Source organism: Ambystoma mexicanum, chromosome 7q (genome assembly GCF_040938575.1).
Source record: "Ambystoma mexicanum isolate Mex_15411 chromosome 7q, UKY_AmexF1_1, whole genome shotgun sequence".
In the NCBI taxonomy this organism is placed as follows: Eukaryota; Metazoa; Chordata; class Amphibia; order Caudata; family Ambystomatidae; genus Ambystoma; species Ambystoma mexicanum.
Window position 1 is genome coordinate 1,088,329,631 of NC_090941.1, and position 21,764 is coordinate 1,088,351,394.

The following is a 21,764-nucleotide window of genomic DNA, read 5'->3' on the forward strand; positions in this document are numbered from 1 at the left end:
GGCGAGATGCGGTACCCCCTTCCTTGTAACACCTGTTCCCCATCCCACCCTGTAGGATATTCAGAAGCTGTACCTGCCAACCCCCACATTTTTCATCACAAACACTTTCTCACAGCGTAACAGACAATGGACTTAACACCAGAGCCATTTACCTGACATGTTCCAATACATGGGTCAAGCAGAGTCGGGAAATTGATAATAACCACGCACACCTGATGGCCCTTTACCTTCCCCAGAGGGATAAAAGGCAGAGCATGAGGGCACACTACAAGCAAGGCCGAACACACGAGGAAACAGCTACACCAAACCAGCAGTTGAAATGGAGGAGAAAGGCGGCGAGACCTGGAAGGACGACGAAGGGGAAACTGCCCTTGCCCTTTTCACGTCAGACTAGCAAAGCCTCCGAAATGGAAATCATAAGAACGGGAGCTACAGCTGGCATGTGGAGGAACATATGTCAACGATGCACGGGGGCCTCCCCCATTGATAACACAGGCGGGGAGGTACGCTGGCTACCGTAGTGCCGTCCTTGACTCCAGAAGCAAGACAAGCCAACAGGTTCAACACAGCCGGTGAGTCAGACAAAACTAATAGCAAACCAAACTGTGTTGAGCCCAAGGTTGCAAGTGGCAATATTATATGAATGCAAGTAACTTGAGAAGAAAGAACTTGTGTGTGTGTTTGAACTTTTGGGAAATCCCAGACAAGGGCCAGCTGCAGAGTGGTCAGGTGCAGCAGGAGTGCTCATTCGAATGACTCTTGCTGGCCCCTTTGGTTTTTAGTTGAACTGCAAGACCAGAAGGCCCAAGGGCGGTGTGAGATGTCACAGTGGTCCTACAAGGGTCACGTCAAATCCCTTGTACAATCAAAAGTCTCTGACCCAGTGCAGTGAAAAATGTAGGGGAAGGGAACCCCCGCTTTCTGATAAGATTGTGAATTGTGTAAAAAGGCAAGTGTGACCCCGACATAGGGATGCCGAAAGAAAGCTAGGTGAAGGAAACCAATGCTTTCTGATGAAACTGTGCAATACCTGAGCTGTGTTAGAAATTCATGAACTGTGTTAAAGAAGGCCGTAGTGAACCTGACAGAGTGAGGCCCACTTTGCAAGAAGGATCTGAGCCCGGCGGAGGGAGATCCCAGGGGCGTAGAACAATCACCCAAGGTGCAAGATCACAGAAGGAACTTTTGTTTGTTGTTTTGATCCAGCAGGCCTTCTAAGGCAAGAGACTTTGCAGAAAAGAGACTTGGCCCTTGAAGGTTCTAGTATCATGGAATGGACTTGTGAGCCTCGTGCTGGAAAGGCCCAGGAGTGTGCTGTGCTCAGGGGTCCTGCCTTGGCACGTGCTAAAAACATGGGGAAGGGAGACCCCGCCATACCATCCTGACTTATCATTTTGTGAACACTTCTTTCTTTTCTGGTGAATGTTATCCCACACTCTTTTTGTAACTTAGAGGTAAGGACTGGCAATGTAGCTACGAATTAGAGACCAATAACTAACTCTCCATTCTTGCTTAAAATATTGGAATGGGTGGCTTATGAGCAAATACTGAGCCACATAAAAAAACGACCCTATCCTGAATGGTGGGCAGTCTGACTTTAGACCAGGTTTTAGCACAGAACCAGCGCTATTGGAGCTTAAATCCAATATGAAGAAACACATTAAGGAAGGAAAAACCATGTTGCTGATGGCTTTGGCTTTGTTGGCTGCATTTGATTTAGTGGACAATGTGTTGCTGTTGAGTAGATTATAGGAAGTGGGCAATTTTAGTGACCTAGCGGTGGAGTGGATGTAGTCCTTTTTAGTAAATAGAACAATGCGGGTCTGCAGCAAGCAAGCAGAGGCCCAGCCAGCCCGCTTAGATTTGGAGTCCTGCAAGGGCCATCTCTGTCACCTGTTTTATATAATGTCTTTACTGTAACGCTATTCCAGCTACTTGAGCATAAAAAGATATGCTTTTCAAATTATGCTGATGACACACAATGCCTCATCCCATTGTCAGGCAACTACGAGGAAAATTCTCCAGTGGTAAGAGAAACCTATTAACTCATACAAGATTGGATGGATATGAGTTGTAGAGGAGGAGCCAAGTACCTCCACCAAAAGCTCTGCCCCCATGTTACCTATATGTTGGGAACCGGAAACTGCAACACGTGCAGTACCAGTGAGGATGCCAATACCGCAAAGAATCCTTGAGACAAGGTGTCCATTAAGAAAACCCTATATGCAGGCACGAAGAAACAATGGTCTTTTGGATGGAGTCCCAGAAGAAGTATGAAAACAAACGAGAAAAAGGACTGGTGACGTCATACGATGCAGAACTGACGCACTCAGAAAATATGAATGAATGAAATGAAGAAAGAATATAGACATTCTTTAGAATCTGAAGATGACGAGTCGAAGATGAGCAACATTTCGGGATCGAAATAAAGAAGCTTGTGCGAAGAAGCACTGAAGAAAATACAAAGTAATTTTACACTTGTACAGATGCAGCAATACAAGTAGACAAAGTGATTTTAAGGCTGTCTACGTAGTAAATAGATTGTGGCGATGCACCAATGTATATTCATATGAATGTATAGAATCTGGATGTTCCACAATGCACTTTAGCAAACTTGAACCCCATGAATGGAAAGGGCTTGAGTGTGGCTCAGTTGGAAAATAGCTGATGGTGAAGGAGAATTCAAGAAAGGCTGGCTGGCCCGGCACCAAGAGTCGGGGCCATCGTGAGCCTGGTTGTCTGTCAAAGAAGTTACATGGATGTGAGAAAGAAACACACTTCTGTTTGAGGTGGAATGAAAAAACACTGACAGTGTCAAGAGTTCATCATATAACAGTATTATATGCAATGGAGAGCTCAGAAACGTGGTCTCCAGTCACATGGTCCAATCGAAATAGACTTTGGATCAAGCTACACCGAAACCAGAAGATAAGACCATGCAATACTCCCTTTTATTCTCAGGCACAAAGAGCTTATCCAAGGCCAAGTTCAAAGCCTAATTGAATGGCAGATTGCAAGAGTGATGATAGATGTTGGGCTAATTGGGTGGGGAGGCATGACCAGGCCAACCCTCACAGCACCTCGTGTAACCAGCTTGCGTGCTGCTAGCAAGTGGAATATTCATGTTACATGTATGCCAAACAATTGTAGAGGACCACGTATCAAAAAGCCCCATAGTTTGCGTAACCAATAGATCGTCATGTATTTTGTGACAATGAAGATGACTTGGTCTAGAGGAGGGCTTAGTTGTCCACCTGATGTTAGAGACTCAATCACAACTCCCGTCAGTAAGGAACATATACTTAGATGTTCCCTGTAAGCCTATCACTTTCCTTAGTAGGTTTTGTAGTTTTCCACGTAGTATGACGTCAATGATGATGAGTTTTTACTATAAAGTCTGTGTTTTTTTATTAAATGCTTTGAGAGATTGCTGTGCAATGTCGGATGATGTCCGTTGTACTCCCTGTTTTAGATAATTGCAAATAAAACAGTATTGAGTTTTGCCAACTTCCTGAGTCGGTTTGATTATTGACAGAAGTTCTGCATGCCCATCCATCTTTAAGTATTGCTACCTCGTCTTAAAGAGCCGCAGGTCTCGGGTTCAGAGTGGTCTGGCCCTGCACCATGAAAAAACAGAACTCATGATGACAGGTTTGAGACTGATGAAGCTTAACACTGAATCTAAAACATTTCGCATTGCAAATCATCATATCCCCATATAAGACAATTTAAAAATATTGGGAGTTATATTTGATCAGACCTTAAGTATGACAGCACAGGTGAACAGCCTTGTTTTGTCTCAAGCTTACTATACAAGATTACTTTCTCATATTCGCCCTTTTCTTTCACAAAATAGCCATGAAACAGTGGCTTGGGCTATTATTTCTTCCAAAATTGACTACTGTAGCAGCCTTCTGGTGGGTATTGGGGAAAGGGGAACTGGCTAAACTATATGTAGTTGAAAATAGCACCATCAGAGCCATTTAGGGAATCAGGAAGTGTGAGCATGTTTCCAAGGTGCTGAGAAGTTTGCACTGGCTTTTCATAATGGCCAGGATAGAATTCAGGTTATTGACTATCACCTATAAATCTCTGGCAGGATTATTTCCATAATACATAACTTAAAACAAAGTAGAATCTAGAACCATGCGTTTGAATAGTCATAAACTCTTGCAAATACCCAAAACTAATTTAGCGCTGGTTAAAAAGGGCGCTTTTTGGGTGGCGGTTCTTGCTCTGTGGAACTCTCTGCCGTTGAACTTAAAATGTGCTTGTCATTAGACTGTTTTAAGAAACAACTTAAAACGCATCTGTTTAGATAATCTATGCACAGGCCAGCACGGGTAGCTTGGCATTCTCATGAGCCCTCATTCTAGATTTCATCGGCGCCCGTGTGCTCCTGGGACACTTTGGCTGCGCCTTATAAATAAAAATAAAGTAAAGTAAAGCAATAGGTTTTTTAGTATAGGCTCTTTTTATTTGACAAGACGCTACTAGGACATTATTGGGCTTCCTTTTTCTCCCAGGGTCAGCGTCACTAGGCCTTTATTCAAGATGGGATCCTCTCCTCAGTTTGTCTGGTTGGTTTCTTGATTTTCGGTGTACTGCTTTACTTCGTTGTACCCGCTGCATGTTGCGGTCAAGTAAGTGGTCTCTGAGTCGTCGTTGGACTCCCCAGTCAACTGATTCTCAGTCACGCCACCACCTCAGACTTGGTCCTTATCTGAGTTTCCTTCCCTCATGTTTTTCTCACTTTGGGTCTTTGCTGTGCAGCGTTTATACGCCAGCTTCCTTCCGAAATCGGAAACTGCGCATCTCGGTCTTCTTTGGCTCTCCTCACACAGCTACCTTGAAACTAACAAGCTTCACTCTCGTTCTGAACTCCTCCTCCTTGATTTATGACACGTTGGCTCTTCCCCGGCAGAGAGTCAAAGTTCTTCTTCTGTGTTATCTGAGTACTCTGTATTATTCGCATGATCTTCTTCTCAGTATTATACAAGTATTTTTTTGTTTTGTTGACTTAAGATTTCTGTATTCAATAACACACATCAGCTTGTTCCTCATGTCTCCTTTGAGTATGAGTTGTTATTGATGAATAATAGATGAGTGATTTAGCAAGTTCCTCATCGGAACCAGAGTCCTTGTCCCCAAGGGGGAGTCGCTCCCAGTGAGGTTGTTTGCCTCTACCCCTAGTGAGGGTATCACATACCGGGCTTACCTCCCTAGCCTCACGGGGAAATTGTCCTACCTGTGGAGAAGTGACTGATTCACGCAATTCATCACACTAAACATTACTCAGCTTTAGTTGTGCTATCTGAAATCTGCTCTCCCTATCTAAAAAACTCTGTAATAGTTGATCAGTTATTGTTTTGTGAATGAGTTCGGTTTTTCCTCTGGAATTGACTTTTTTGAGATCCTCATCATAGTGTCCTTGATCTGTTAAGAGTCCACTAATCAGTAATGGACGTATGGTCATGGCCTCATTTATCTGTCATCTACCAGACCCCTAACTCTTTAATTGTCAAATACACGTCCCTAGCTCAAACTACTGGCCATTGGCTCAGTGTTTTGAGTGAGGGGCTAAGTGGCACTGACACTGAGACAAGAGAAGGCATAATTATGGTTGTGCGCTTACATGTGAACTGAGCATTTTGTGGCAAATATCCCAAAGGGACACAAGAAAAAGAAAGCTAGCCCTAGAAAAGAAATACATGCATGGAATTGTATGGCTACAAATAGGTGATTAATGTAACTGGAAACCCAGAATGTGCAGTAATCATGGATGCTACGCTTGGCAGTGTGGGGTTATACATTTTACATATATTTACATAATGATGTGTCCCTCCCAGAGTCCTGAGTTTGGAGCAAGAGTGCTCACAAGCTAATAAGAATGACTAAACACGGTGGACTAGAGGTAAACAATAATACACCCCATAACCCACTCTATGAATAGTTTACCCACTCTGGCAAACGATAATAAGCTACAGGTGGAAACTAGCAAGCTCTCAAGCATCCTTGGGTAAACTCACCTTATCAAAGGAGGCAAATAATACACTTTTTGAAGACAACTAAAATATACATTGCTTTGCTTCAAGAAACCTATGTGACAGACAATGACACATCAATGAGGAAACTACTGCACGGGGGAGGTGTGCAATAAAAATAGAATACTTTATAGTTTGACTGTGAATACTTGTAAAGATTTACAGGAGCATAAACGTTATTTACATTAGAAAACCAAAAGATTTGCGGGATCTGTCTTCAGTACAATACAGGCGAGCTTTCCAGAATAACTGGGCAATCAGAATCCCCAGGTAACGGTGAATAAGCTTCTCTTGTACAGGCTTCCTTTCAAAGCCAGAGAGTGTTTGATTCGAAGCTAAGCTCCTGTTGGCATTGGCAATTTCCAAAGTCTCTGCATCTGTCCGGGTCCTATTGTAGTAACAACCGACTCATTTGAAGCAAGCCCTTTGGTCGCTTCTGTCACGCCAGTCTAGGACTTGTCGCACCTGATTGGTTCTGCCGGTGGATCGCTGTCATGGCCACTTGCCCAGGATCACAGGAGCAGCACCATCAAGTGGAGGGAGTAAGGGGCACCATGGTTCACGCACGTCCCTTTGGGACGTTTATACATGGGTGCACGGCTGGACTCAGTCATGGCGCATTTGGCACCAGGCTCATGGAAAAACATAAACAAGACACTTTTATTTTGGGCAGGTGTGCTTGAAACAGAAGCAGGACTCTTTTCTTATGGGCAGGAATACATTCAAGAACTTCCACTTGTGTGTAACCAGTCCGGGTGTGGCCTTCTATCTGCAGTTGCACGTGCAACTTCAAGGAGTGGCAGGGTGTGGCAAGCTGGACTGAGCTAGTGGACGTGGCCTTAAGAGCTCAGCTATTAAAGCCAGCCCAACCCCAAGGCACAAGCTTCGCGTTACTCTGCATTCAAATGCAGCGTGACGCTCACCGCTGCCTGGGTTAACTAACACTTACCTTGGGAATCCAGTCTCCTGTTCCTACGCTTACCTCCTGGAGTCAGTTTACACCTGCATCCATCTCCGCTGAGCCTGGCATCCATTCTCCATCTTCCGGATCGCAGGACTTCAGCTCTGGGCACGACATCTTCTTCATCTCCGGCACACAGATCTCCAGCTCCAGGAAAAGCAGCACAAAATCTTCTTCATCTCTGGCACGCAGAACTCCTTCGCTGGAGTCCGCAGCACTACATCTTCTTCCACGAAGGCGGACCCTGTAAAAGGACAAAAGACAAGGTTAGACATACAACTTTGCAGTGTAAAGGCCGCGCTTGCAAAATACTTTGCGCTTGCTCTAAAAAGCACACTTACCAACTGCTGGACCATCGCAGAATCCTCTGCTCCCCATCTAGAGCCATTGCGGGCTCTGTTTTTCTGCTGGACCGCAATCACACCTATGTGGGTAGAAAGATAGACATTGCTACAGAGCTGACCACAGGCTGAGAACAAGAGAATATCAATACTTCACGACAAACAGAAAACAGAAAGACACTTATCAGAAAGGCATGGAATCATTGCAGCTGGACTGGATACCACGTATAAAGGATCAGTGAAGGAACTCGGTCCTCATTCTACAGAAGTAGCAGGATGGAGAGTTCACCTTAAATAAGCCACAGGTGAGCCTTAATGGGACGATGCATGCACGCCACACTATGGGAGGAAGGTGTTGAGAGGGAATTCACTTGCAGGTCAGTAAACGTACGTCCTCTCATATCTACGCAGGAACAGGGTTCCAACTCATCACAGCAGCCCACAGACTATTTGCAGACTATTTGCAGTGGGAGGAAGCAGATCGGGGGTCTTACATCGGTAGAGGGCTGCAACCGTGCCCCAACGTTCCCGCAGAGACCAGGTGAGCGTAACAGAACGCAAATCCACTACGAATCTCTGCCTGGCCGTAATGGATACCTCTGAGACTGACTTATTGGCCCAGCTTTTGGGTGATTTACGGGCCGAAGTTCATGCTTCCAGGCAGGAAACCAATGCCTTACGAAGGGACCTTATTGTGAACCGAGAGTGCACTGATGGTTTGGAAAGACATTGACTCCAGGCACAAGCTTGCCAGGTTCCATTGCCGGGACCTGCTGCCACACCACAACAGTCACCACCAGTCCAGGTGGTTCTTCCAGGAGCAGTTCCTCTTGCCTCACTGGCGACCCCAACAAGTACGCCATATTTATGAACCAATGCTGCTTACATTTTTTGTGCAGACCTGGGGCCTTTCCCAATGACCAAGCCAGAGTGGCGTTCATACTTTTCTATTTGGGAGGCAGTGCAGAAATCAAGATGATCCTTTGCTTCTAGACCTAGGGGGATTCCGGCATGAAATGGAGAGATTGTTTGCACGACACACTCAAGGACAGGCCTTGGATAACAAATTACTGTCACTCAGACAGGGAAATCAGGATTTGTTAACCTACATTGCATCCTTCAATCATCTTATAGCTCAAACAAATTGGCCAGAAGGGAAGAGGACAGCTCTCTTTTATTGTGGATTGCATGGGGAACTCAAGGACGTTTTAGCTAAAGTGGTAAATCCCCCAGAGGGCTGTGCTGACTACATCAACCTAACTATACAACTCGATCAAAGGCTGCAGGATCGAAAGATGGATCGAAATAGGGTGGAAGGGCAATCGGTCTATGTGCGGCCTCATGATAAACCACCCAAAGCACATGAACAGGCCAAACCCATGCAGCTTGGGGGACTACGGAGTCCTCTAACCAAAGCAGAACAGAACAAAAGGAGACAACAACTCTGCTTGTTTTGTGGAAAAGCAGGCCATTTTCTTCGAGAATGCTTGGTGAAACCACCCAGAAAAACAGTCGGAGCAACCGACAATTACGAAGAAGGAGAACAAGACTCAGAAAGCTCCAACGCCCGGCAAGCATAGGGGTCCACTTGTCGAGCGGTAAAAAGAACCTGTACAGACCTCACATCTAGTCATTCCAGTGTTCTTGGTAAACCACAAACAACCGTCAGAAATACACGCTTTGGAAGCATACATTGACAGCAGAGCTGTGGAAAACTACATCAACCAAGATCTGGCTATCTGAATAGGCCTTCCTCTCCGGCAAAAGTTGAAATCGGAAAATGTCACAGCGGTAGATGGTTCTCAACTTTCATCTGGCCCAGTTGCACATTATACCGAAAAAGTCAAGCTTTTGTGTCAGGACGGCCACCAAGAGGACATTACCTTCGATCTCATTGGAGCTCCTCAGTTCCAGATGATATTAGGAATGCCTTGGTTGGAGACCCATAACCCTAAGATTGACTGGCGGAAACAAGTTCTGACCTTTCCCCAAGACTGTTTTGACGCCTGTTATGCTCGAAGGCCCACCAACCCAAAGACTAAGAAAGGAACCGTACTGGGTCTCTTTGGATCCTTGCAACCTGAATACTTAAAATATCCGGACGTCTTTCAAAAAGAACAAGCAAGCGTCCTTCCTCCGCACAGGTCCTATGACTGCAAAATTGATCTCGTACCCGGAGCCCAGATACCCTGCAGTCGGATTTATGCTCTAACTGACCAGTACCTAGCCAATGGCTTCATCCATCCATCTAAATCACCTGCCTCCTCTGCGCTCTTTTTCGTGCCTAAAAAGGAGGGCGACTTACGAACGTGCATTGATTATAGGGCACTAAATTTGACCACGGTGAAGAATAGATACCCGTTACCACTTATCCCAGAACTCTTGGATCAGGTAAAAAAACACCCAGATCTACACCAAACTGGACTTGCGAGGGGTCTAACACCTTGTAAGGGTCAAAGAAGATGATGACTGGAAGACGGTGATCCGTACGAAATATGGTCTCTACGAATACCAGGCAATGCCCTTTGGGTTATGTAATGCCCCGCGGCAATCCAGTTCTTTATGCACAACGTGCTCCGTGAATTACTGGACGTTTGCGCACTTGTCTATATTGACGACATTCTCATCTATTCATCTACCAAATGAGAGCATATTTGTCATGTTCGGGCAGTGTTAAAAAAGCTTCGGCAACATCGACTATTTGCCAAGTTGGAGAAGTGTTTTTTCCATGTAACATAGGTTGAATTTCTTGGCTTTATTCTCACACCATGAGGCGTTCGCATGGATACACGCAAAGTAGACGCCATCCTCCAATGGCCCTCACTGATGTCTACAGAAGGAGTACAAAGTGTGCTTGGATTCGCCAACTTCTATTGTCGGTTCATACCCGGTTTCTCTCAGATCGTCCATCCTATTACCTCTCTGCTGTGAAAAAACAAACAATTCTGCTGGTCTCCAGAGGCTGAGGAAGCCTTTCAGAAACTAAAACAAGCGTTTACCACAGCACCCGTTATACGACACCCACAACCAGATTTGCTGTATGTGGTTGAAACTGAATATTATTATTATTATTTTTGGATTTGTAGAGCGCACTACAGCCCACAGGCATCGAGGCGCTATAAAGGATACTTAAGGCTTGCTTGAGGGATACAATAAGCGGCCCACAAATAAGGCTTAAGACAGTTGCTTACATAGTTATATTAGAAAGTACTGTATATTGCATAGCATAGTTGATAGTCAGTGGTTCATAAAAGGTAACATATGCAATATAGAACTCAAAGGGATAAGTTACGTACAGTCTTTTCATGCACAGGGGTAGGCCCTTTCAGACAAAGAGCATAGTTGTTAATGCCTTGCGTAAGGCAGCATGAGAGTCTATTGATCTAATGTGGGCTGGGAGGTTGTTCCATAGGGTTGCAGCCATTGTTGGGAAGCTCGCGCCTCCAGCACGCACTCTGCGCATGTGGGGAATCGTGATATGGTTCGTATAGGCGGTCCTAGATGGTTTGGATGCTGTTTGTTTGGTGATCCTTTGTGCAAGGTACCTGGGTGCCAGCCTGTGAAGACATTTATATGTTAGGTCCAGTGTTTTGAAGACAACCCTTTCCTTGATGGGTAGCCAGTGTACCTGCCTCCTGATCCCTGAAATGTGCTCCCTGCGTGAGATGTCTGTTGCGGCCCTTCAGGCATTATTCTGAGCTATCTGAAGTTTGGCCAAGTTTCTTTGGGAGGCTCCAATAAAGAGGGCAATGCAGTAGTCCAGTCTGGAGCCAATGATGACTCTGGCTATGGTGATACAGTTCTGTTGGGATAGGAATGGCCTGACGGCATTGATCAGTTTAGAGTAATACACTGCAGAGGAGGCAATGGCATTGACCTGCCTGTCCATGGTAAGGCTAGGTTCAAGGTGAACGCCCAGTGGCTTGATCGCTTGGGAAACTGTGATGGGGGTGTTATCAATAGTGAAAGAGTGATACTCCTTGTCAAGTTTGCCCAAAGTAAATGGAGACCCAATCAGCAGGAGTTTGGTTTTCTCAATATTTAAACAGAGCCAGTTGTCTGCCATCCATGATTGAATGGTGGAATATATGAAGTTGAGGGTGTTAGTGTCAGTTAGATAGTCACCAGAGAGTGACTATCATCTGCATAATTAGTATATGAGATGCCCAGGGCATCAAGGATCCTGAACAGGGGTCTTGTGAAAAGGTTGTACAGGGTAGGGGCTATGCAGGACCCCTGTGGGACGCCACATTTGATGGGGCTGAGGATGGCACTAGAGGAGTCCGAGAAGACCTTCATTACTCTCTCCAGTCACATGCCTTAGGGGAGAAGTTGGCTGTAGAGAAGAGATAGGGTTTTATGCTCTACCAGGTCAAAGGCTGCAGAGAGGTCTAGGAGCAGAAGGAGTGCAGGTTTGCCCTGCATCTCTCAGGTCATCTATTTGATTTTTAAGGTCAAGTAGAGCTGTTTCAGTGCCATGACGAGGACGAAAGCCGGACTGGCGTAGTCCCAAGAGGTGGTTGTCCTCAATACATTTTTGAGCTTGCAGGTAGGCTGCTTTGTCCAAAATCTTTAACAGGAAAGGACGGTGGTAATGGGTCTGTAATTCCCAGGGATCAATGGGTCTAGAGTTGTTTTTTTTAGAAGTGGTCGGACCCAGGCTTCTTTGAGGGTTGTCGGTACATGAGATGTCCGGAAGGACGAGTTGATGAAGGCAGTGATGAAAGGGGCAAGGGCTGGAGAACAATCTTTAATGATGTGAGATGGGCAAGTGTCCCCTTTACAGTTGGAAGGCTTGATAGATTTTATGAGGGCAATGACTTCGGATTCGCTCATGTCAGAGAATTTAAATTTAGGTAACTGGTTTGAGGTGTTATAGGTTGGTGGTGCCGTGGGGCAGGGTAATTAGGATGAAAGAACTTTTTGGTGAGCTAAGATTTGTCAAGTTTGTCCAACATAGCTGCTTGAATTTGGTTACACCATGTCTCATCTTTGATAAGGGTAGGGGGGGCTGAGGGTGACTCCAGTTCCCTGAAAATCGCAAAGATTTCTTTTGTCCCAGAGTTGGCGTTGTTAATCCTCGTTTTGTAAGATTCAGCTTTAGCCTGTGTGATGGCTGTTTTATATTCTCTCGCAATGGTCTTGAAGGCAATTCTGTTAGGTTTGGTGGGGTTTCTTTTCCAGGTGGCCAACAATACCCTCTTTTTTTGTGCGTAGATCCATGAGTTCTTGAGAGAACTAGGCATTGGAATGCTTAGTTTCAGTAAGGGGGGCACTGGTATCTACGGCCGTAGTTATTACCTGTTTGGCTAGGAGGACAGGATCATTGGGGAATGGTGTTTGCAGACCTGGAACAAGCAGGTGAGGTAGGAGAGTATCTTTCATCAGCTTCTTAGACATCCTTGAGAGTGTGGCGGGGAGAAGGATGGAAGGTTGAGATGGTTGTCTGGAGGTGTCTATGTGAAAGTTGATGCAGAAGTGGTCTGACCAGGGTATGGGGGAGATGGTAGAGAGGAGAATGTGGCAGTTGTGTTGGAAAACCCAGTCAAGGGTACACCCTTTAATGTGTGTAGGCTTGGTGACGGCTTGGACAAACCCTAGTGTGGCTAACCCTTTTTGTAGGGCGGTGGCGTTGGCATCTGTGGTGTCGTCTAGCCCTCGGTTGAGGTTACCCAGTAGTAGTACTATGGTTGTTTTTTTCAGGTTGTTCGAGAGAGATTGGATGAGGGCTTCTTGGAAGTCAGTTGTTGGGCCTGGAGGGCGATACACAAGATGGAATGCAATGGTAGAGTTTGGTGAGGTTTTGAGTTTGATGAGGAGGTATTCAGCGTTATATCCTAGTTCCCCCTGAATACTTCTGACATCAAGAGTGTCCTTAGCTATAATGGCCACACACCCCCCCCTTTGTCCTACCAGATCCTGTCTAAATATGGTATAGCCCGTGGGGACGGCCAACGAGAGGGCAGAGCCAGAAGTGTCTTGTAGCTAGGTATAACAGACAAAGAGAAGGTCGAGCTTGTCCCTAATGATGAGATTGTGCACATCAAGAGTGTGCGCTGGTATAGAGCGGGCGTTCACCAGGGCGCAGGCAAGGAGCATGGATGAGAGGCTAGATGGGTTGGCTGAAGAGGGTTGTGTGGTTCTTTGGTTCGTGCCTATTGCAGGTGGGGCGATAGGTGATGTGGTATTGCTATTTTCAGCTACAGCATTTGTTGACATAGTCGCATGGGCATCATTGACCAGCCTCACATTAAGGGCAATAGTTGGCAACATAGCAGTAGGGGCAACCGTGATCAGCATAACATCGGGGGAATCAGTATTAGGCATAACATTGGGGGCATCATTGACCAACATAACATTGGGGGCATCATTGACCAGAATAACATTGGGGGCATCAGTAACCGACATAACATTGGGGGCATCATTGACCAACATAACATTGGGGGCATCATCAGTATTCGGCAAATCATTGGGGGCCTCATTGACCAACATAACATTGGGGGCATCATCAGTATTCGGCAAGTCATTGGGGGCATCATTGACCAGCATAACATTGGGGGCAACATTATTCAGCATAGTATCAGGCAATGGGATTACATTCGTAGAGATTTAACTTACATGTTGTGCTGTGGCCAAAGATCCAGCACGTACAACTGTGGCTGTGGATACACGCATATGGGTACGTTGAGGTGAAGAATCTTGTAGGGTCGTGCACAGTTGTGACTCTTTCAATGGCAAGAGGTTCGTGGCTATGCATTTTATGGCCTCAGATAGCGTGGATGCCATGAGGTCTGGTCCATTGTGCGTGGCAAATAGGATCGCTTAGGTGTTGCTGTAGATGAGGTGTTTGGGTACTTAGGACTTATGGCGTCTATGAGTCTGAGATGATTGTGAGGGGGGGGCCCTTTGGGTAACAACGAGGTTGCAGCCGGCGTCGGAGAGGAGGTTGGACATCCAGCAGACAAGCAGGCTTGCATGGCGGGTAACGAAGCATCGCTGTGCACCCTTTGTACCGAGGCAGCAATTGCGAATAGTGAAGCTCGGTTGGTAGCTGCAAGGGTGCTGATTGGTGGTGCGCATACGGAGGTGCTCGTTTCTACGTGCGACAGAGTGGGGTTGTGCAGTACGGGCAGAGACTATGGAGGGGGCAGTGTGACCCTTACCTTTGGAGTATGCTCGATCTCCAGCGTCCAGAAGCTCCGAGCAGCGGAGAGCTGCAGAGAGAGGCAAAGGCCTTGACCATAGGCCTATGCCAAGTAGTGGCTTTGCCTCATGGCGATCCTCCTCTCCCTTTAAAGCGGGAGAGGAGGGGCTGCAGGCAGCGGTGTGCGAGTCAGCTGACTCTGCTCCCACTCTGTTGTTCTTTGTTGCCATGGTGCTCAGACACAGCTCCTGCTGTATGTTGATTGTGGCGGAGGCCGCAAGGATCAAAATGGTGGCAGGGCTGGCCTGCTTTCTTTCGTTGCAGGTGCGGGCAAGTGGCTGTTCCTGGGTCCATCACTCGCAGCGGAGCTGCAGAGAGCGGAAAAGGCCTTGACCATAGGCCTTTGCCAAGTAGCGGCTTGATGCCTCTAACATAGCAATGGGAGCTGTATTGTCACAACCGAATGCGGAAACTGGACAATTGCACCCCATGGCATTCTGGTCCCGTAGGTTTTCTCCTCCAGAATTGAACTATGCAATTACTGACAAAGAATTGCTAGTGATCAAGGCAGCGGTTAAAGCATGGAGACATTATCTTCTCGGAGCCAGACATACAGTCACTGTCATCACGTATCACTGCAACATACAATACTTAAAGTCTGCTAAAGCGCAATCATCGCACCAACTTTGTTGGGCCCTCTTCTTTGCTGAATACGACTTTGTCATTACCTATACACCAGGAGTTGGTAATGGGAAAGCGGATGCCCTCTCCGGCATGAGCGAGGAAAAGGAAGCTTTCACTACACCGGACCCTGTGGCTATCATTCCTGGAGAGCAGATCCACACTATGATTGTCGCGGCAACCTGTCTGGACGATCTACATTCCAACATGCGATGCCAGATGAATCAATCTGCCCAACAGGAATCGCTTCAAAAAGGAGACCGATAAACTATTAAAGACGATCTACCCATACTTCCAAGGGCGACTGTACATTTCGGATAAGAAACTACGAAACCAGATCATCGCTCTCGCGACAGTGTTTCTAGAACAGATTTTACGACTGCACGGGTTCCCATCGGTATTGATATCAGATCATGGAACCCAATTTCTTTCAGCATTCTGGAGACAGTGTTGTAAAATTGCCAAAATCGACCTTCGGCTATCCACAAGTCACCACACCCAAACCGATGGTCAGACCGAACAAACCAACCAGACCCTAGAGCAATATTTAAGATGCATGTTACAACAATCTGAAGACTCCTGGGAAGACATCCTCTGGTTGGCGGAGTACGCATACAACAATTCCATTTACACCAGTACAGAGCAAAGTCCCGTTTATACTGTGCACGGGATACACCCACGGACATCTGGTTTTGATCCACTCAACACATTAGAAATGCCAGCAATAGCAAACCTGCACAAAACCATCACCCAGGTTTTTAAAGAAGCAAAAGAGCATCTGACCAGAGCCAAGGAGAGACAGAAAAGATTTGCAGATCGACATCGAAGGGAAGCTCCCAGTTACCAAATCAGAGACAAAGTCTGGTTGGCATCAAAGAACATTCCTCTGAAAGGACCAAGAGCTTTTTGCCTCAAATACTTTGTGTCCTACACAATCAAGGCCATAATCAATCCTGCCTCCATGAAATTGGAGTTGCCATCCAACATGCGGATTCATACAGTATTTCACGTTTCACTTCTAAAACCAATGGAACCGGGTACACGTATCAGCATTCCACCAGATCCTGAGATAATTGAGGGGGAGTCGGAGTACAAAGTCAAAAGAATCCTAGACTCTAAGGTAGTCCGATCCAAATTATACTATCTCATAGATTGTAAGGCATATGGGCCTCAAGACCGAACCTGGGAACCCAGCGAATATGTCCATGGCTCCTGATTGGTTAGGCAATTCCATTGCAATAACCCCACCAAACCAGGACCAGGAGGAGAACCTCCCTTGAGAGGGGCCTTGAGGGGGAGTGCTATCATGGCCACTTGCCCAGGATCACGGGAGCGGCACCATCAAGTGGAGGGAGCAAGGGGCACCATGTTTCACGCACGTCCCTTTGGGACGTTTATACATGGGGGCCCGGCTGGACTCAGTCCTGGCGCCTTTGGTGCCAGGGTCATGGAAAAACATAAACAAGACACTTTTTTTTATTTTGGGCAGGTGTACTTGAAACAGAAGCAGGACTCTTTTCTTATGGGCAGGAATACGTTCAAGAACTTCCACTTGTGTGTAACCAGTCCGGGTGTGGCCTTCTATCTGCAGTTGCACGTGCAACTTCAAGGAGTGGCAGGGTGTGGCAAGCAGGACTGAGCTAGTGGGTGTGGCCTTAAGAGCTCAGCTATAAAAGCCAGCCCAACCCCAAGGCACACGGTTTGCGTTACTCTGCATTCACATGGAGCGTGACGCTCACTGCCGCCTGGGTTAACTAACACTTAACTTGGGAATCCAGTCTCCTGTTCCTAAGCTTACCTCCTGGAGTCAGCTTGCACCTGCATCCATCTCTGCTGAGCCCGGCATCCATCTCCACTGAGCCTGGCAACCATTCTCCATCTTCCGGATCGCAGGACTTCAGCTCTGGGCACGACATCTTCTTCATCTCCAGCACGCAGAACTCCAGCTCCAGGTGCCGCAGCACGACATCTTCTTCATCTCTCGTATGCAGAACTCCTACGCTGGACGCCGCAGCATGACATCTTCTTCCACGAAGGCGGACCCTTTAAAAGGACAAAAGACAAGGTTAGACATACAAACCTACAGTCTAATGGCCGCGCTTGCAAAATACTTTGCGATTGCTCTAAAAAGAACACTTAACAGCTGCCGGACCGCCGCGGAATCCTCTGCTCCCTCTGCTAGACTGCAATCACACCTATGTGGGGAGAAAGATAGACATTGTTACAGAGCTGACCACAGGCTGAGAACAAGACAATATCAATACTTCACAACAAACAGAAAACAGAAAGACACTTACCAGAAAGGCGTGGAATCGTCGCAGCTGGAGTGGACACCACTTATAAAGGACCAGTGGAGGAATTCGATCCTCATTCTACATGTGCCCTGGCCAGAAGTAGCAGGACGGAGAGTTCACCTTAAATAAGCCACAGGTGAGCCTTAATGGGACGATGCATGCTCACCACACTATGGGAGGAAGGTGCTGAGAGGGAATTCGCTTGCAAGCCAATAAACTTACGTCCTCTCATATCTACGCAGGAACAGGGTTCCAACTCATCGCAGCAGCCCACAGACAATTTGCAGCGGGAGGAAGCAGATCAGGGGGTCCTACATCCTGGGAGGGCTGCAACCATGCCCCAACGTCCCCGCAGAGACCAGGTGAGCATAACAATCGCTTGAAGAGAAATGGTAGATCCCTCTTCGCAGCCACAAAGCTATCGGGTAGGTAATGACAGCGGGCATCTAGAGTTAAGACCGTGAGGGAAGCCCTTGTGGGGAAGAAAACCCTCTCACGGTCATGGCTGGCAATGGTCTAGGATACAGGAGCCAGTGCTCCTTAATTGGTGTTGTTGGGCGAAGGTCCAGCAGACAAGAGAGATAATAAGGAATCCCAAATGATGATAAGGAGACCTTACAGGATATAAAGGTATGGTGAGGAAGGGAACACCTTCTAGGTAGAAAGGGGCTCATAGGAGGTTTTACGATGGATAAGGAGAGTTCAAACACGAGTAAACTAAAGAGAGAAAGAGGACTGGGAGAGGCACAGAACAGCAAGGAGAAAAGGCAATACTGCCAGAAAAAGGAGGAGGAGCAAACTAGAAGAAGGGGAATACGCCTGCCACATGGCTACAAAGCAAATACACAATTCATGAAAGGACTTCAGTCTGATTCAGGGAGGAATTTAGAGTTTTGGTACTAACTGGCAAGCAAAAGTATGTGTTACCAAGGGAGATCTTGGGGTGTCAAGGAGAAGTTGAATGGGCAGCATGCACATGGCCACAAAAGTGTTTCCTTCCATGTATTCATAAAACTTCCAATTGTTTTACAAATAAAAATTCCATTCTTTTGTGAAAACACATAAACTACTTGAATGTTTTAAGTGTTAGTGTAGATTTCATCATCTGAAAGTGAGTCGGCGTCAGAATGTATGGCAATGTGTGGTTTGTATGGCTTATGATCGGATAGGTGGTGGAAGAATGATTTGGAGTGAGAGAAATACGTTTATGAAATTTCTTTGCAAAATACAACTTTTTTCTATATGATATGAGATATTCTAAAGTGTTACCCTGTGTCCGACTACACATTTTGGATGTCGTGGCCTTTTTTTATGACTGAAGAGTAGGTTGGACAAAGTTTCGGACGGTAGGTGGTTGTAATTGATTTCACGTGTAAGTTATGATCATGATCCTGTCTACCTTAGTTACATTCTGGAGATTGTGTTATTAGCGAGATCCGGGATCACAGACTCATGGTGGAGGTGTAATGGACTGAACAGCTGTTAGAATGGACAAGTTATCACTATTTGCTGTTTGTCTCTTTGTCTTAAGGCACATCCTTGTTTCTTGTCCACTGTTTTCTTCTTTATCTTCTTTTTCCATTTTTGTTTTTGCTTTTGCTTCTCCTGTCACTTTGCAATTGTACTTTGTAGCTTAATTTGTGTATGTGTATCTTTCTGCCATAGATATTCACATCAAGATCCCAGTGGTGTGCGTGGCACTGGAGGGAGGGGAAGGCACACTGAAGGTAAGTATCACATGAGCTGGAACGGGGTCAGGGGCAAAGGAGAGGCGTGGGAGGGGCATTCCAATAACTGCAGAATGGATAGGGAGGATAGAAGACAGAAGGAGAAACAGCAAAGGCAGAAAGTTGGTGTCACTATGCGCCCAATAACAACTTCTAATATGTGGCTAATAACTGCTCTAACCTTCATTTATAAATAGATTTGAGATGTTCGAATTCTACAGATTGATCGCATCTACAGTTCTGGTTATTCCTACCTAGCACTGGTGGTGCTTGTTCTCTCTCGCTCGCTTTCTCTGCCTCTGTGTCTTAGGCTCTTTTTGACGGTAAATGTGCTTAGGTGTGGGCTTCATTCTGATTCTGGAAGATTTCTTGGAAGGCTGATTTCTGTTCCCACATGCAGCAGTTCAGGAAATCTGCTTGATTGCAGTATAGACCTGCTGCTTCTACAACCGTAACAGATTAATTATTTCTATTCATTCCTTTGACTATTTCCACCCTGCTTTTGAGGCTCATGCCACAGGCACTCCAAAAACGTGTGACCACAAATGAAAACTGTGCTGCAGCATAGGAGCTCATGTTCAATGCCACCAAACCTAGCATTAGTGTCCTAGGAGGGGGCAGTTTTCCATCCAAGACCTTTTATTTGAAGATGGCATGGATCCAGATAACCTATTCAAATTCATGGACAAATCATATAAAAGAGGTTGAGCTGTCGATTTCCCAAGTCCAGCTGAGGGACTTCTAAAATCCATTAATATTTTAAATGCTTATGCCCCAATTTAGCCCTACAATCCACAAGGCAATGTTGTTGGGCATAGCGCTTTATTATTGTTGTGACTTGTGGATCAGCTAAGTGTAAAATGTGCAGTTAATATAGAAGACAGCTTGAAGAGTCTTCTGGCTGTAACATGTTTCATGACTACTAAACTAATTCACTTGGAATTGGGGTAGCCCCGTATTCAGTATTGACTAAAAATGTACCCTGGATTTTTTTTATATAGTTTGTTAAACACATCTTTCTCCATCAGAAATGTTCTGTGATACGCTGTAGCACTCATTGTAACAAAGTACCAATTGGCTGTAACAACAGACAGAAGATAACTTTGAATGACAAGAAACATAGTGAGAATTTCATCACTGAATTTTATGGCAATAAGGAACTGTTACATGTTACACATTTGCTGTCTATTGATTCATATTTCCTGTCATGGAAGCCATTATTACAAGTTTGTCGTTATCCTGGTAGTAGATACCAGCGTAGATGTAAGTCACAAGCGGCTCAAAGAGTGAGGGAGAAACCTCCACCCCACAGTCATTGCTATGGCCAGGGGGTGTAAGCCTAAAGGTAGAGGCGCTCCAGCTTTCCAGATAGACAGTGAGAGGAGCCCCAGCAGAGGTACATCTCCAATGGGTTCACTGTAGTGAAATCAAATAACCAATTCATGAGTACGCAAGACGGATGGGGGAGGCATATGATGAATCGGGAGAAAACAGTCACCTGTGGTCCTTAGTGAGTGCCTTGTTGTTATCCTCACATTGGATATAGTACTGACTGTAGCCACACGGAGGTGGCTGTAAAGAGGGAGCAGATGGCGGTGTCCTAATCCACGATCCATTGAACAGCAAACACTGCCTCGCTCCGCTCCCAGGCCAGGATATTGAACAGAAGGCTCTGCCTAGAAACAATAGGCACTAAACAGACTTGTGCTTCTAGCCAGCAGTGTTTGGCCCTGCACCTAGCCCACACCAAACACTATTTCGTCTCTCTACCAAGCAAAGTGTCTGAACCTGGGATGCCAAGTCTTCTCATCCCAGCATGGTTCAACTCTGACTTGACTAGCTAGATCCACTAGCGAGTCTGCTTCTTGAAATTCCCTGTTGATGTACCTCTGTCTCCTCTACCAGCTGTAGGTACAATTTCAGTTTATCCGGGGGTTGGAGTTAGAGCTAAAAGTCCTGTGATGAATCCTATGGAGTTGTCCCTAGTACCCAGCCTAAAGTCTCCTCCCATGTGGCCAGTGGAAGTCAGCTGCTATCTGATCCTGATCCTGGGAGTGGTATTCTGAGTGTGAATCACGTGGAAGGAGATGGCCGTCAGGCGAGAGTGGTGACTCCAACAGGAGAGAGGTGATATACTTCTCTCTCTTGTAAGGAAAAGCCTTTAATTCCAGAGTTTTTAATGGCTTGCTGTCAGTACTCAGAACCATCTAATTGTAAAACTCTGAAAAAGACTTTGGTTAAACAAAACCCCAATGTGTACGTAGCAAACCTAAAACATATGAAACATCTGATGTTTATGGTGATAGTATGTTAAATGAATCCATGTGATGTAAAACAAATTGAAACTTCCTTGGACAAGAAAGCCTCAGGTACTATGATGAGGAAGAAGAGCAAGTAGTTCATGTAGAGGAAATGTGACTTTAAGAATAATGTCCAGTCTAGTTGTTACAAACCCATTCAGATATGCAGGACATTTAAATGCCCAGATCACCTGTGGCAAGAGAAACAAAGAAGTAGAGAGAAGGAAGGCTGCAGAGTGTGCGGAGCGGGAAGCGTGACTCGAGGCAGAGGA

General features: G+C 46.0%; 1 protein-coding gene across 2 annotated transcripts in view; it reads left to right on the forward strand.

Annotated features, from left to right (window-relative positions):
• Nucleotides 1-21,764, forward strand: part of LOC138528636 (transient receptor potential cation channel subfamily M member 2-like) — a 1,006,635-nt gene that overhangs the window by 253,079 nt on the left and 731,792 nt on the right. For both annotated transcript variants that reach the window (XM_069640452.1, XM_069640453.1), the window contains exon 6: nt 19,131-19,192. In XM_069640452.1, coding sequence (XP_069496553.1) covers nt 19,131-19,192 — 62 coding nt within the window. The remainder of the gene's footprint in view (nt 1-19,130; nt 19,193-21,764) is intronic.